At 44.7% G+C, this 17,663-nt stretch overlaps 1 protein-coding gene across 1 annotated transcript in view; it reads right to left on the bottom strand.

Annotated features, from left to right (window-relative positions):
* Window positions 1-17,663, bottom strand: part of MSN (moesin) — a 172,960-nt gene that overhangs the window by 17,103 nt on the left and 138,194 nt on the right. The window contains exons 3-4 of the mRNA XM_030208847.1: window positions 7,354-7,449; window positions 590-864 (exon numbers count right to left, since the gene is read on the bottom strand). Coding sequence (XP_030064707.1) covers window positions 590-864; window positions 7,354-7,449 — 371 coding nt within the window. The remainder of the gene's footprint in view (window positions 1-589; window positions 865-7,353; window positions 7,450-17,663) is intronic.

The following is a 17,663-nucleotide window of genomic DNA, read 5'->3' on the forward strand; positions in this document are numbered from 1 at the left end:
AGGATATCCACAATGAATATGCATGAGAAATTTGCACACGACACAGGTAGTGCATGCAAAATATATCTCTCACGCATATTCACCGTGGATATCCTGAAAACTGGCTTTGATTCCCCGAGGACTGGATTGACCCCTCCCCTCCCCCCCTCAGTTATATACTTATGGTATACTCATGGATTAGGTAATGAGTAAATAGCGTTTCATAATATTTGTATGAAGATCTTATGTCAGAAAAATAAAGAACACATTAAAATAAACCCCCCCCCCCCCCAACCTCCCAGTTCACACAAGTTCCTGCAGAATTCATGACACTCACGGTCTCTATTAGGCTACAACTTGCCTCCGCTATAAAGATATATATTCAAATCAAGACCAAACGTGTCGCTTGTCCCTGATGTGCAGGTGATCCTGAATCAGGCGAGTCCCCCCTCTGTACTGGGCTGGGCTATCCTGCTCCCCCCCCCCCCCCCCATTGTACATGATTCTGAATCAGTCTCCCTCCCCCTCTGTACTGGGTTGGGCTGCAGAATCCTGCTCCCCCCCCCCTTCCCCTGTCCTACCTCAGCTGTGCCAAGTGTTGCCTCGTTACCTCTGAGGGAGCAGTTTGTCACCAGCTAGGTAGCCGGGTTTCTGCACGTCCTTGTTAAAGTCCCCGTATTTGGCCTGGACAGCATAGGAAGCCAACAGCACGGCAGTCTCAGGGGGGCAGTAGATGTCATCGTTTAGGATGCCCTCCTTCACTTGCAGAAAGAAGAGGCGCTGGGTGATGTCCTGGATCAGCTCCTCAGACACATCCTCTGGGTAGAACTTGGCGCGGAACTTGAAGAGGAGAGGGCTTTCCTTACGCACATCCTGGGCGGTCACCTGGGAAATACAAACGGAGAATTCAGAAGAGTCAGGGATGCCCCTTCCAGCTAGAAGGCCACAAACGTTTGTTTCGGCTGAAATCGTATCTGCAGCCAAAAAAAACTTTGCTGCTCAGTGTTAGTTGAAACCAAAACCAGCTCAGCTCTTAAATGGTAAAAAGAGCCTCCCGCTCCCTCCCCATCCATGGAATAGAAGTAACCTCCTTCCCAGACCTACCCCATCCTGGCTCCAATCTCAAAACGACTGCCACATCCTCCAGAAGCAAATCTCATGAGACCGCTCCTGTACCGACAGTATGGTAGGGCAGGGGTAGGGGGAAAGCCGTGGGACATATGGTTTTTGCCAAAAGTGCACTGGCTTTTTTTTTCTCCCCACCAAAAATGAAGCAAGGCTAAATTCAAGTTTCAGGCCGGTTTCGGTGCCAAAGTCATAACTCGGTTGGCCCTCTACTTCCAACATCTGGACATTCATCGTATCTAGGATTACCATATGTCCAGATGCTCCCGGACATGTCCTCTTTTTTCAGGAGACTGTCAGGGGTCCAGGAGGTTTTTACCAGATGACCTGTTTGTCTGATGGGCAGAAGATGGACGGGCCTTCTCTCTCCCCCACCTGAACCTAAACGCACCCTGGTGGTCTAGGGACCTCTTACCACCAGGGCCTCTTTGGGGCAGGAAAGAACTCCCCTATTTCATGCCTGCTGCCGAGATTTCAAGCGATGGCCTCACAAGACGTCCACAAGGCCCACTATTTGAAATCTCAGCAGCAGGCAGGAATGTGTTTGTGTGTATGTGGGGGGGGGGGGGGGGAGGTTCTTCCCTCCCCCAAAGAAGTCCCTAGACCATCAGGGCTGTAAGGTAGGCCAGGAGAGGGGGGTTGATTTGCTGCACATGGATGGGAAGGGAGAGAAGGGGGACAGGCTGTATAAGGGAGAGAGGAAAAGGGGAATACAGCACATGGATGGGAGGGAAAGGAAAGGGGGACATGAGCTCCATGGATGTTTGCTTTTTTGGAAATGTGCATCTTTTCTAATTTTGTATCTAGCAGAGTACAGAAGAAATGCATTTACTTTTTTACCATATTGTCACTGCTTATGGAATCTGGGGTTTTATTTTTTTTTTTTTTTGGGGGGGGGGGGGGGGGGAGGTCAAGGTGACTGTGCGGCAAGGTGCGCTGCAGTGCGGAGCTGGGCAGAGGCAGCATTTTGTTTTTTTTTTATAAATCTTTTTTATTAATTTTCAGTTATACAAAACATTGCTCTGAGTTATCATTCACATCATATTGCTGTAATTCTTTGCATACTCTAGCTATAATTCCCTCTCCCCCCTCTCCCCTCCAATCCCCCCCTCCCCCGTATCATGGTGGTGCTAGTTTCCGTTCATGTAATTGTTCATACGGTTGCCACAATTTGTTAAAGGCTCCCATTCGCCCTCTTCTCATAGCTGTCAGTTTCGCCATCTGGTAGAGGAAGTCCACTCGTTGCAAGACCCTCCATATCTCAGGCGGCTGTGGGTTTTTCCAGTCTCTGGCTACAGCAAGTTTGGCTGCCACCAGATATTGCGTGGCTAGCTTGTGTTGGGGCCCTGTCGTTGAAACCGGTTTGAGATGTAGAAGGCAATGTTCTGGCAGGCATGGGTAGGGACATTGAAGAACTGTCATTATCAATGTGATCACAGTCTTCCAATAGTCCGTTATCTTGGGACACTCCAACTAAATATGCGTAAACGTGCCTCTCGCCCCACACTTTTGCCAACAGTCTCCTGATGCCTCTGGGTATATATGCTGTAATCTATCTGTCGTATAATAACACCAGTAATAAATTTTAAATCCATTTTCAATTGCATTTTGAGCCATAGAGGGTTTAAACAAATAGCAGTAGGCCCCTCCTCCAGCTTTCCCTTGAGAATGTACCCTTCAACGTTCCCTCCCATCTAGTAGTATAAATTCCCTGAGGGTCTGTGCGCTGGAGTAGTGCTCGGTATATGCGTGATACACTTCCCCTACCCCCTCCTTTTCCCAATGCTAATTCCAAAGATGTTTCCCCCAGTTCCAACTCTTCTCGGGCCTTGGTCTGAATATAATTACGTAGACAGCAATAAAATGCCTGATCTCTAGCCTGCAACCCGTATTCCTCCTGTAATTCTGTAAAGCTTATCATCTTGTCACAATTGACCCAGCTTATGTAGCCCCGCCCGTGCCCAATGCTTGAAAGTTATCTCAGTGGCTCCCAATGGGAAACCTGGTGCCCTGCATATCCCTGTCTGATGGAAATAGCATTTTGGTTTCTGTATCGTCTTTTTTTGTCTCTGCAAATATAGTAACCCTAATCATATCCAGAACCTTTCACTGACGTAGCCGTACCTAGCAGGACCAGGTTACTCAAGGACATTGTACAGAGGAACAAGGTATCAGGACACCACGCTTAGCTAGGATTATGCACAGTGCCAGAACCCCTTCTGCTAAACCAGCAAAGTATGTACAAGGATCAAATCTAGAACTAGGACAATATTTTGGCCTAGAAGCTTCCTCCTGCTTTAACTTCTGGTGCCCCTTCCATTAGCATTCATGACCGACTTACTTATGTCCAAGTTCCAACATTTTAAATTACTGCAAATATCCACCAGTATAATGAAGCATGCTCTTAGCTAGTAAGTGTATCCAGGGACGAGCAATTTCAGCTGAAAAGCTGGATTTAGGAACGACACCCAGAGCTCCAATTTTGAAGCGATGCATTTATGGTAAGTCACCAGATTCAACAAATTCTTGAACCTCTTCCACCGTTTGAGATGTAGGACATTCCTTGACACAACATTAGGACAGGAGTGCGTCACACTGCCAAGTACTGAAGGACAACCAGCCAAAAGGCACAATTTAATTAAAAATGTGGTACCAGATTAGTTGGCTCAATGTGGCCAGTCTTTAGTTCCCAACCATTCTGGGAAAGACAGTGAATGAACACTTAAACCACTGGTCTTCACATCCCATTCTCTACAACTACCGCAAGCACTGTAAGCTTAGATTCCTGTGTGTGGAAACTACTCCGGGTCTTCCTCCGATTCTCATCTACCCTTATACTTGAAACATCCAGGCCTCCTCCCATGCCTCACCACCAACCCAACCTCTTAAATATCGATGAAAACATGCTTTGATGCTAAGACTGGGACTAGGGCTGCTGCTTGCAGGTCTTCCCCCCCCCCCCCCCCCCCCACCTGCTGTAACTACTGCACTGTCAGTAAAAGCATGTCAGAGATTTGGTTACCACCGTCTCTGGCAGGAGGCAGCTCATGGCATCTACTATGCTCAAAGTACCATTGTGTCAGCTTCCCTCTGAACCTTCCCCTCCCCCACGAATGCTCATCTCCTAATCCCCCCCCCCCCTTTCTTTAAAAGAAACTTTACTTTCTTGTACTTCACTGAAAGTCAAATACTTTCCTTTCTAGCATAATCACCCCATCCCTTTTCCTCCACTGGCACCTTAAACCCGCCTTGTAATGGGCTGCAGACCTTTGCATTTCACAGCTGCTTCCATTCATTCATTCAATAGGACCAGAGGTTCAGAACCTTTATTACATCTGGTTTAATACATATGAAGTACACAAGCCTCAGAATTAACATGCAGTACCGATACTCATGCAGGGTTCTATGATCTACACAGCTCTATATTAGCGTCAGATCATCCGAGGTGATGACTAAACCTTTAGCCGGTTCTTACTCTTGTCCTCCTAAAGGATGCGGCCAAGGGATTTTGGCATCCCAGTACATGATTTTAGCCCCTTTGTGTCACATTTTATAATCCCTTGACCACCTCAGTCTTCAAGTTTCCCCTCTTTCCTCCCCCCCCCCCCCCCCACCAATTCTAGTAGCAATTAAAATTATCATCAAGTTGCTCGTTCTGTGGAACTGCCCTAGTGATTAGAGCAGCAAGAAGCCAGGGTTCAAATCCTTCTCCCACTGGTGCTCCTCGTGACCTTGAGCAAATCACTTCACCTCCATTAAACTTGAGAACAGACTGTTCCCCTCTGAGGCACAGAAATAAGAAATCCCAACACATAAAATCTAAAGAGATACAAGCCAGAGTGGTCCCAGAATGAACAGTGTGTGTTCCCTTCTCACTGGACTCCATTTAGCACCAGCCCGTCTGTCTCGCCACTTAATCAGTTCTGTAGCCAAATTTACTCCGCCCTACGCCCAAGCTTGATTTAGTCTGCCATGCGGACAACACCAGAAATTTTCTTGCACTCAAGATAAAACTAGATCTGCTACATCTCTGCCAAGTCTGAACTAGTATCAGATAACCAATTCACAAATCCCATCAAAGCAACGAACATTTAACATTACAGTTCCGCCCACTGGGAAAACTGATCTGTAGCTGCCCATCTCTCTCACTTGTTCGGACAGGGTCACATCTGCTTTTCCTCCCTCAGATCCTCCCCAATGTCAGAAAGTGAACAGAGCTGCAAGGGGCAGTCACCGCCCAGAGAGTTCAGTATCCTGAGAATACAGCCACTAGGTTCCGTAGCCTTACCCAGTGGTACTTGTATAAGTACATAAGTATTGCCATACTGGGAAAGACCAAAGGTCCATCAAGCCCAGCATCCTGTTTCCAACATTGGCCAATCCAGGTCACAAATACCCAGCAAGATCCCCAAAATGTACAAAACATTTTATATTGCTTATCCCAGAAATAATGGATTTTCCCCAAGTCCATTTAATAATGGTCCACCGACTTTTCCTTTAGGAAGCTGTCCAAACCTTTTTAAAACTCCGCTAAGCTAACCGCCTTTACCACATTCTCTGGCAAGGAATTCCAGAGTTTAATTATACGTTGAGTGAAGAAAGATTTTCTCCGATTCGTTTTAAATGTACTACATTGTAGCTTCATCGCATGCCCCCTAGTCCTAGTATTTTTGGAAAGCGTAAACAGACGCTTCACCTCTAACCGTTCAACTCCACTCATTTTATAGACCTCTATCATATCTCCCCTCAGCCGCCTTTTCTCCAAGCTGAAGAGCCCTAGCCGCTTTAGCCTTTCCTCATAGGGAAGTCATCCCATCCCCTTTATCATTTTCGTCGCCCTTCTCTGCACCTTTTCTAATTCCACTATATCTTTTTTGAGATACGGCGGCCAGAATTGAACACAATATTCGAGGTGCGGTCGCACCATGGAGCGATACAAAGGCATTATAACATCCTCATTTTTGTTTTCCATTCCTTTCCTCCCCCCCCCCCCCCCCCCCCCCACACCACTGACAGTAAAAGCAAAATGCTAACCTTTTCCCCCGTGAACCGTTTTCTCTTCAATAGCTGAACAAGTCATGTTAACGCAACAGTACTGCTGACAAAACTCTCCATTTAAGCCATGCACACCTGGAAAACATCTGCTGCACATCTGCAAGCTTAAACCCATCTTACAAACAGCTGTCCACAACAGTGCTTTCGCTGTGCAGGACTGGGGTAGTTGCTACGAGCTGACAAAGCTCACCCACCCACCACACTTTAGGTCGCACTCCTCCCTGTTAACTTGTGTGCTGCCCTTCTACCCCTGCCACTGGGCCCAGTGACACAGGGGTTGATAGTCAAAGCAGTTTAACAGCCAGGAGAGGCTCCAGGCTGTTGAAATCACTTGTCCGGCACTTAACCACTATTTTGTGGGTGGTCCAGGGGTGGCATCAGCACTTATACAGTTAAGTGTCAATATTTAAGGGCCGTTTTACTAAGACGCGTAGGTGCTTACGTGTGTCAAATTAGAACTACCGTCCGGCTACCACATGCCCCTGGCGCTGGTTCTAATTTCTACGCCTGTCCACTACGTGCGGCAGAAAATAAATTTCTATTTTCTACCACGTGGCGCTAACCAGCTGGCAATCGGCAGTGTCATGCGCTGACGATTACCGCCCAGTTAACGCGCAAGACCTTACCGCTAAGTCACTGGGTGGCGGTAAGGTCTCAGGCCCAAAATGGGCACGTGCGCTGATTTGCCGAATGTCCATTTTCGGCAAAAAAAAAAAAAAAGTCTTTTTTTTGCAGGTGTGCTGAAAAATGGACCTGCGCAAGTCCAATACATGCACCAGCGCAGGCCATTTTTCAGCACACCTTAGTAAAAGGCCCCCTCCGTGCTTAACTGCTTAAACTGGACAACAAAACTCTGGCTCATCTTATACAGTTAAGTGTTAAATATTGCATTTAAATGAGCGCGTATGCCCGCGTATTCAATGCTGGTGTCTGGACATGACCCGGTATTGAATATCCGGGGATACAGTGGTAGTGGCAAAAAAATGCTGACCGCCACTGGCTGAATATCCCAACCCTAAAGGAATAAAAATGTGTATTAGAACCACAAAATCCATCTTAAAAAAAAAAATGCAGGGGGATAAATTGAATAATTACCCCCCCCCCCCCAACTGACTCAAGTAGCTGCAAGATAAGACAGAACAGCACCCAAAAAACAGAAAAAAAAAAGAGACGAGACTGGACAAGATTTTATACCTTTTTGTTGAGCTTCAGCCACGTACAGAATCCCTTGGTGTCCTGGTACTGAAGTCCAAAAAACCAGACCTCTCTCAGTCCAATAGTTTTCACCACCTGGTAAGAAAGCGGGACACTTGTTAACTAGTTCAGCGCTGTGCATACAACACCCTACAAGCAAACCTCTTCCAGTCCTGAGTGCACGTGAGGCAGGATCCACGTTTTAGTACTTTCATTCCACGTGGACTTCAGGGAGTGGGAAACAGCTCTAGACTGAACTGCTGCATCACACAGTGAACGAGCATCATTAACTAGGTTACTTTTGGGTTCCATCACCTTTTACCGTATACAAGAGACTTCCAGTGGTAGCGTCCATGCTGCTAGATGTAACAAAATGAGGAAAAAAAAAAGCCAGAAACCACGGTCCTGTCCTACAGAGAACTTTTTTTTCCACACTCTCACAAGTCACTGCCAGATGCCGACAGTCACAGTACAGTTTGTGCTCCAGACTCTGGGACTTTGGGGACAGGGAGATTTCTAACCCAAATGGATCCGGAATTCTTCCTATTTCCTGTGTATTCAGTCTGGTATCCTGCCTCATTAACCCCTCAAGAGTCATGAGCATGTCAAAGTCTCACTATCAATGTTGACTGGCAGCAACAGGCCGAAGGGCACCGTTGTGTGAAGCATTGAAAAATCTATTTTTTTTTTTTTAAACCTCCGAGACATACATCTCAACTTTTCTATTTAACTACTACTGTATTTTTACAAGGGCTTCAAACAAACTCCAGTAATTTGGAATGTGAGGACAGCGCTGGGCAGACTTTTACGGTCTGCGTCCCGCAAATGTTAAGATGGATTTGGATAGGCTGGAGTGGGCTTCGGTGGCAACTTCAGTAGTTGGAAACTAAGGACAAGGCAGGACGGACTTCAATGGGTCTATGTCCCAGAAACGCCAAACAGATAACTATCAAATATTTTATATTATATTCATTGCTGGTTTTATCATGACTTGATAATGAGTGCGACTGTTGGGCAGACTGGATGGACTGTTCAGGTCATTTCCTATGTTACTATGTTTTGTTTTTTTTTGGTTACATTTGTACCCCGCGCTTTCCCACTCATGGCAGGTTCAATGCGGCTTACATGGGGCAATGGAGGGTTAAGTGACTTGCTCAGAGTCACAAGGAGCTGCCTGTGCCTGAAGTGGGAATCAAACTCAGTTCCTCAGTTCCCCAGGACCAAAGTCCAACACCCTAACCACTAGGCCACTCCCCCACTGTTGCTACTATTTGAGATTCTACATGGAATGTTGCTATTCCACTGGAAGTCGGCCCTTGCAGATCAGCAATGTGGCCGCGCAGGCTTCTGCTTCTGTGAACAGAAACAGAAGCCTGCGCAGCCTTCTCCATGGAATGTTGCTAGTGGAATAGCAACATTCCATGTAGAATCTCCAATAGTAGCAACATTCCATGTAGAATCTCCAACATTCCATGTAGAATCTCCAATAGTAGCAACATTCCATGTAGAATCTCCAATAGTATCTATTTTATTTTTGTTACATTTGTACCCTGCGCTTTCCCACTCATGGCAGGCTCAATGCGGCTTACATGGGGCAATGGAGGGTTAAGTGACTTGCTCAGAGTCACAAGGAGCTGCCTGTGCCTGAAGTGGGAATCAAACTCAGTTCCTCAGTTCCCCAGGACCAAAGTCCAACACCCTAACCACTAGGCCACTCCCCCACTGTTGCTACTATTTGAGATTCTACATGGAATGTTGCTATTCCACTAGAAGTCGGCCCTTGCAGATCAGCAATGTGGCCGCGCAGGCTTCTGCTTCTGTGAACAGAAACAGAAGCCTGCGCAGCCTTCTCCATGGAATGTTGCTAGTGGAATAGCAACATTCCATGTAGAATCTCCAATAGTAGCAACATTCCATGTAGAATCTCCAACATTCCATGTAGAATCTCCAATAGTAGCAACATTCCATGTAGAATCTCCAATAGTATCTATTTTATTTTTGTTACATTTGTACCCCGCGCTTTCCCACTCATGGCAGGCTCAATGCGGCTTACATGGGGCAATGGAGGGTTAAGTGACTTGCCCAGAGTCACAAGGAGCTGCCTGTGCCTGAAGTGGGAATCCAACTCAGTTCCTCAGGACCAAAGTCCACCACCCTAACCACTAGGCCACTCCTCCACTCATTATACTATGTTATGTTTTACTAAGACATGCTAATTTAAGGCCCTTTTATTTTATTTTTGCAGGTCTCCTGGCAGGGGCTTAGCCAGACTTCGGCAGGAGGGGGGGTCCAGAGCCCGAGGTGAAGGGGCACACTTTAGCCCCCCCCCCCCCCCCCATTGCCAACCCTGCCACCACCAACAACTTTGACCCTCCTGCCGCCAACCCGCCGTCGCCTACCTTTGCTGGCGGGGGACCCCAACCCCCGCCAGCCGAGGTCCTCTTCTTCCCAGCAAAAGGCTTCCTTCTGTTTCTGACGTCCTGCACGTCAGACCCACAGAACGAAGACTTGCAGATGAGGAAGAGAGCAACAAGTAGGAACTGGAAAAGCAGAGGAAGAAAGGATCGGAAAAAAGGACAGGTTTTATAGCTTGGACTATATCAGCTTTGGGAATATGCCTCGAGTGCGTTGTTGCGGTTTTCCATTTCAGGTTTGTATGAATGGTTTTTCTAACCTGTACTTGTATATCTCCTGCCAGTGTGTAGTTTTGTGTGGTGATCTGTAGCAGTCCAGTTTGTTCTAGTTTTCTAGTTGCTGGCGCTGTGTCCTAGGGCCTGGCGCAGTTTTACGATGGATCGTTGCTGTTAAGAACTTTACCGTACCATAGCAGCACCAACTCTGTTGGGTGACTTCAGAGCATGTGGCAGTCACTGAGCTTGTGTTACTGTTACTGAAGCAACACCAGAGCCTGAATATTGGGGGGGGGGGGGGGGTTAGGTAAAAGTGAAGCAGCCTAGGGTCTGTATACTCACTGCACTTAAAAATATAAATCATGATATCTGAACTTATTGTAATTTGTTCTCTGCCTCGAGTATTGTAAAAAGGGACCTAATGTAATTATCAATGTACTTCTTATATTACCTGTGTTTCTGTAACGTGCTCCTTGTTTCCATACAATATTCTTGTGTATTTGCAAACTGCCAAAGATCTAAAAAGATGTCAACTTCAGAATAAATGCTGAAAGCTAACAGGATTTTTAAAAAAGGATGTGCGACCTATTGCAAAGAACACACGTCAACGCAACCTGCAGATACGCCCACTATGACCAGGAAAATTTCAAATCAACCAATATTTAAAAATAATAAAGTATATACATTAATACACACAATAACCCAAAAACTATAAAGTATAAAACCATATATAAATCCTAGATGTACAAAATAAGCCAACAGATCATGTTTTGCACATGCATGTGTCAGGAAATCATACAATGTAAATAAAACAATCGGTTAACAGGGACAAAACGTGTTTTTTTTTCTTGGAAATAACACTAAGATATGCGACTGTGCCTGGTTGCTTTTCTTTATTTTTCAACTTTGGCACCTAAAAACAGAACCCTAAATATGAAGATTCTGTGAGGGGACAAAAAATATCAGTGCTTTCCTATCATGGGTACTACCCCCAGGTACCTTTTCTGGTAAAATCAAATACATGTGTCTGTATTTTAGAAGTTCTCAGCACAGGGGGGAAAAAATAAAATCCAACAAAAACTGAATAGAGGGTACAAGACAAGTTAAAGAGAGGTGCGAGGACTAGGTGAAGTGGTTTTCTGTTGTTTAAACACCCTGTGTGGGATAATCGGCATTTATATGTTAGAAAGGGAAATGGGACTTGATATACTGCCTCTCTGAGGTTTTTGCAACTACATTCAAAGCGGTTTACATATATTCAGGTACTTATTTTGTACCAGGGTCAATGGAGGGTTAAGTGACTTGCCCAGAGTCACAAGGAGCTGCAGTAGGAATTGAACTCAGTTCCCCAGGATCAAAGTCCACTGCACTAACCACTAGGCTACTCCTCCACTCATTCCACCAATAAGAGCCAACCTCATCAGTGATGTCACAATGGCTTGATTGCCTGATACTTGGCTCACTTCTGATATTGTGATGTCATAAGGGAAAGGGGGAAAGGGAAATGGGACTTGATATACCGCCTTTCTGAGGTTTTTGCAAATACATTCAAACCGGTTTACATATATTCAGGTACTTATTTTGTACCAGGGGCAATGAAGGGTTAAGTGACTTACCCAGAGTCACAAGGAGCTGCACTGCACTAACCAATAGGCTACTCCTCTACTACTACTACTACTATTTAGCATTTCTATAGCGCTACAAGGCGTACGCAGCGCTATACAAACAGAAGAAAGACAGTCCCTGCTCAAAGAGCTTACAATCTAATAGACAAAAAATAAATAAAGTAAGCAAATCAAATCAATTAATGTGAACGGGAAGGAGGAGAGGGGGGTAGGTGGAGGCTCAGTCCACCAATAAGAGCCAACCTCATCAGTGATGTCACAATGGCTTGATTGCCTGATACTTGGCTCACTTCTGATATTGTGATGTCATAAGGGAAAGGGGGAAAGGGAAATGGGACTTGATATACCGTCTTTCTGAGGTTTTTGCAACTACATTCAAAGTGGTTTACATATATTCAGGTACTTATTTTGTACCAGGGGCAATGGAGGTTAAGTGACTTGCCCAGAGTCACAAGGAGCTGCAGTGGGAATCAAACTCAGTTCCCCAGAATCAGAGTCCACTGCACTAACCACTAGGCTACTCCTCCACTCATTCCACCAGTAAGAGCCGACCTCAGTGATGTCACAATGGCTTGATTGCCCAATACTTGGTCACTTCTGATATTGTGATGTCATAAGGGAAAGGGAAATGGGACTTGATATACTGCCTTTCTGAGGTTTTTGCAACTACATTCAAAGCGGTTTACATATATTCAGGTACTTATTTTGTACCAGGGGCAATGGAGGGTTTAGTGACTTAAACAGAGCCACAAGGAGCTGCAGTGGGAATTGAACTCAGTTCCCCAGGATCAAAGTCCACTGCACTAACCACTAGGCTACTCCTCCACACATAAACTTGGAAGCTCATACTGGGTTATAATTCCCTGATGCAGATATCTAGTTTATTTTGAAAAACGAAACTGGTGGTTTTTGAGTTTTCTCTGGGTAATGGATAGGCCTACAAAATGGCTGCAAAAGGATAGGACTTTACAGCAGGCATGGACGTTGTTTAAAAATACATCATGGAAGCCCAGACCAGATATATTCTACATATTAACAAAGATGGAAAGAAGAGCAAATGACAGCCAGTGTGGTTAAAAAGGTGATGTGAAAGAGGCTATTAGAGCCAAAAGAGCATCCTTCAAAGAATGAAAAAATGACCCAAATGAAGAAAATAAGATGCAACGTAAGCAGTGTCAAGCTAGATGCAAAGCCCTGATAAATGCAGCTAAAACAATATGAAGAAAAACGTACCGTAGAGACAAACTCATAGTAACACCTTTTTTAGGTACATCAGAAGCAGAAAGCCTGAGAGGGAATTCATGGAACCATTAATATGAAGGAGCAAAAGGGGGACTCAGGGAGAACAAGGCCACAGCAGAGAGATTGAATGAATTCTTTGCTTTAGTCTTTATGGAAGATGTAAGATCTACCTGTACCAGAAATGGTTTTCAAGGGTGACTATGCGGAGGAACTGAAAGAAACCTGTGATCCTGTAAAATGTACTAAGCCAGACAAGTTAAAAAGAGTGATAAATCACCTGGACTGGATGGCATAAACCCAAGGGTACTGCAAGAACTCAAATATGACATTGCTGATCTGTTAGTAGCCTGTTAAAGTCATCTATAGTACCTAAAAATTGGAGGGTGGCCAATGTAATACCAATTTTTTAAAAGGGGTGATCTGGGAAATTACAGACTGGTAAGACTGACTTCAGTGCTGAAGAAAATAGGGGAAACTACTATAAAGAATAAAATTACATAACAGACAAACATGGTTTAACGGGACAGAGTCAGCAAGGGTTCAGCCAAGTGAAGTCTTGCCTCACCAATCTGCTTCATTTCTTTGAAAGCGCAAACATGTAGAAAGCATTTAACAAAGTTCTTCATGAGAGACTCCAGAGAAAATTTTAAAAAGTCATAGGAACGGAGGCAATGTCCTTCTGTGGATTAGGAATTGGTTATTGGACAGAAACCCAAGGGTAGGGTTAAATGACGATTCTTCTCAATGGAGGAGAGTGACTAGTGGAGTGCCACAGAGATCTGTACTGGGACCGGTGCTAGTTAGAATATTTATTAATGATCTGGAAATCAGAATGACAGCAAGGTAATTCAATTTGCAGATGACACAAAACTATTCAAAACGAAAACAAAAAAAAGGGGTGGGGAAAATAGGCTCTATTCAAACAATGGGGCAGACGTATAGATTAGTTAAAACAATGATTTTTATTGTGAATAGGTGACTCAACACAGCCGTGTTTCGGCGCCGTAGCGCCTTCCTCAGGAGTCTTCCGGAAGTGTTTCAATCTTTGGGGTGATTGGCACACTAGGGAAAAAAACACTAGGGGATACACAATCCTTTCTTCCAAAGGAGTATTCAATGGTTAGATGGGTAACACTCAGGAAGATAATGGCGTAAAGAAATGCACAGTTCCTTCTTAAGAGCGGGCGAGTGGCGATGCAAAAATCTCAAGAATATTTGCACATGTGGACTGTGTAAAATTTCAGGAAGACCTTAGGATATTGGAAAACTGGGCATCCAAATGGCTGATAAAATTTAATACAAAGTGATGTGCATTAGAAAGAATAATCCAAATCATAGTTACTTCATGATAGGATCCACCTTGAGGGTCAGCACCTAAGAAAAAGATCTAAGTGCCATCGTAGACAATACACTGAAATCTTCTGCCCAGTGTGTGGCAGCGGCCAAAAAAGCAAACAGGATGCTAAGAATTTCGGAAAGGGGCAGTAAATAAGACTGAGAATCCTATAATGCCTCTGTATCGCTCCATGGAATGACCTCACCTTGAGTATAGTATTCAGTTCTGGTCGCTGTTATCTCGAACAAGATAGCGGAATTAGAAAAGGTTCAAAGAACAGCGACCAAAATGATAACGGGGATGGAACTCTTCCCTTACGAGGAAAGGTTCAAGAGGTTAGGGCTCTTCAGCTTGGAAGAGACACGGCTGATGGGGGATATGACCGAGGTCTACAAAATCCTAAGCAGTTTAGACAACGAGTAGAAATGAATTGGTTTTTTTACGTTTTCAAAAAAATAAACACACCAGGAGACACTCAAAGTTACATGGAAATACTTTCAAAACAAATAGAAGGAAATATTTTTTCATTCAACAAATAGTTAAGATCTGGAACTCTTTGCCGGAGTATTAGTAACAGCAGTTAACATTACCCGGGTTTCATAGGAGCCGTCTCTGTGGGTGCTTGAGCACCTCCAATATTGAAAAAATTCCTTATATGTTTCCAGGGGGGGGGGGTTATTTCCATTGGGTGTAGCACCCCTAATAATTTTGAAAAGTTGGCTCCTATGTTGGGTAAAAATGGTTTGGACAAGTTCCTGCAGGAAAAGTCCATAGTCTGTTACTGAGACAGGCATGGGGAAACGATTGCTTGTCCTGGGATTGGTAACATGGAATATTGTTACTATTTGGATTTCTGCCAGGTACCAGTGACCTGGATTTGCCACTGTTGAAAGCAGGATACTGACCTAGTAGGTCTATTCTTATGTTATGTTCTTCTGTTCTCTGCTGACATTATAACTAAGAGAAACTGAAGGTAGGTTACAGCTGCTCATCACCTAGGCATTGCCTACATCAGAGAGACAACCTCTGCTGTTATGCAACCTAGCTGCTGATGCAGGGAGAAGCAGGACTTTTTTATTTCCCACTGCCAGAAAAGGACTTCCTCAAGGTCACATCTGTTGTGACACGCTAGTTGGGGAGGGAAGACCGAACCCCTTCCTAGTACCATAACTGAAGCGTAATTCTTTTTAAACTAGTCAGCCAGCAGTCCACGTAGCACAACAGCCAAGATCCCCCTAAAACTGTAGCTACAACAGGATTCCACGTGTTAATCACTCATTCAGAGAAACCCACATTAAAACCTCGGCTCCTGCAATTGCCCTAACAACGGCACAGAGAAGGAATGTGTCAGATGATCCTCTCTGCTAGATCATATGACAAATCTCACACACAATAATTCAGGAGGGATACAAGGTTACAAACGGGGATATTCTGCTTGTAGCAGACACGCCACGGAAGACAGACTAACACCTTATAAGAAAAATTTTTTAAAAAGGACCAGTGGGCTGTGAGGAAACAACAAGTCAAGCGTAAGATATTCAGAAGGACCAGACTGAAGTCGCAGATGTTAACAGTCAAAAATGATTTATTAAGACCCTACACGGTCCGTGTTTCGGCCAAAAGGCCTTCTTCAGGGGTCTTCAAATTGGCAAATACAGATAATCCAATCAAAAGTGCTTATGTAATAAACCTATCTGGATGGAACTCAGAATAAGAGCACCGAGTCTGTCCAAATACATCTGCGACTTCAGTCTGGTCCTTCTGAATATCTTCCGCTTGACTTGTTGTTTCCTTGTGTGTTTTTGCGGGAGAATTGGACTCTCTTTGTTGTTTTCCAGTGGGCTGTGAACCAGGGAATTAAATGCAAACCCTTCACCCTCCATTACCTCAGGTATCAAGCTTAAGGGCTAATGCAGTCATATGCACTAGCTTTGCACCGTGTTAGCTCAGCTTGGGTGTATGACTCTGTACACTCTAGAAAAGGGTTTTTACACAGGAACTAAGGGCCAGATGCACTAAACTTAACGAGCCAATAACGTGGTTTTTAAACTGGTTCTAGCAAGTTTAGCGTGCAAAGTAGTAAACCGGGACCAGCACAAAAGGGTTCTCTGAGCCATTTTCCTGTCACGGTAGCAGCTAACAAAAACAGAATGCAAAATAAGCTAATTGTTATTATAATGTGAATGCGATGCACTACCGTTTCTGACTCCATGCACCATGGAAAACCTAACGTGAGGTCTGCACCTCTCGTTGGGGCTGCTGTGAGCGGGACCCCATCGCAAAAATTGGAAGAAAAAAAAAACATTCAAGTGCTCGTCAGGGACATCCTTTCAAGTGCCTAATACTTGGATGTTGTTCACTCAAAAAAAAAAAAAAAAAGACGTCCCTGGCGAGCACGTGGACGTTTTTCCCTTCAGATTTTGTGATGGGCGTCCTTCTCTTAGACGTGTTTTTCTTATGTGCCCAAAATGACCACACCGGAGAGAATCGGGGATCGGGACTTGCGAGGACGTCCAAATAGTTTTGATTTGGATGTCCTCGCACGTCCAGATCCCCGATTCTCTCCAGCGTGGTCATTTCGAGCACGTAAGAAAAACACGTCCAAGAGAAGGACGCCCATCACAAAATCTGAAGGGAAAAACGTCCACGTGCTCGCCAGGGACGTCCTTTTTATTTTTGAGTGAAGGACGTGTATGAAGCCGTCTTTGGCATGCGCAGAGCAGCCAGCATAACGATTGGCTGCTCTGCGCATGCTCAGCTGGCCGACTGGCTTCCCCTCCTTAGGAAGGAAATCGCGTGCAAATGAGCTAACAGCGAACAGCTCATTTGCATGTGATTTCATTCATGCATACCCATTTTTTACCGATTCGCTAAGGGATCGGGAAGGGCTCTTTCCGTGGAGTTAGTGCATCTGGCTGAGAGTCTGCAAGGCCTCTCTGGCAGACAGCACACATTTAAATCCATGCTAATTAAATGCTTACCTATTCTGCACAGCCAGAGAAGCTTGCAGAAGACAAGAAGATCGTGTGCAATGCTGGAGCTTTAACGCACGCTGTGAGGTGGTGTAGAAGTACAGTTACTCACTCATTTTACTATCTACACTCTCTAAAATCCATCAAGTACTGTTTAGTTTTACTGTATTATACACTGGATGTAGCTGTACCTGAAAAACTCAATAAATACTAAAAGCTAAAATAAATAAAATTAAACTCTGGCATTCATTATCAGAGAAAGTAGTAAAAGCCGTTAGCTTAGCGGGGTTTAAAAAAAGTTTCGGATAACTTCCTAAAGAAAAGTCCATTAGCCATTATTAAAATGGACTTGGGAAAATCCACTGCTTATTTCTAGGATAAGCAGCATAAATAAATTGTACTGTTTTGGGATCTTGCCAGATACTTGTGACCTTGATTGGCCACAGTTGGAGACAGGATGCTGGGCTTGATGGACCTTCAGTCTGTCCCAGTATGGCAACATTTA

The sequence above is a fragment of the Microcaecilia unicolor genome, chromosome 7 (genome assembly GCF_901765095.1).
Source record: "Microcaecilia unicolor chromosome 7, aMicUni1.1, whole genome shotgun sequence".
NCBI classification, from domain to species: Eukaryota; Metazoa; Chordata; class Amphibia; order Gymnophiona; family Siphonopidae; genus Microcaecilia; species Microcaecilia unicolor.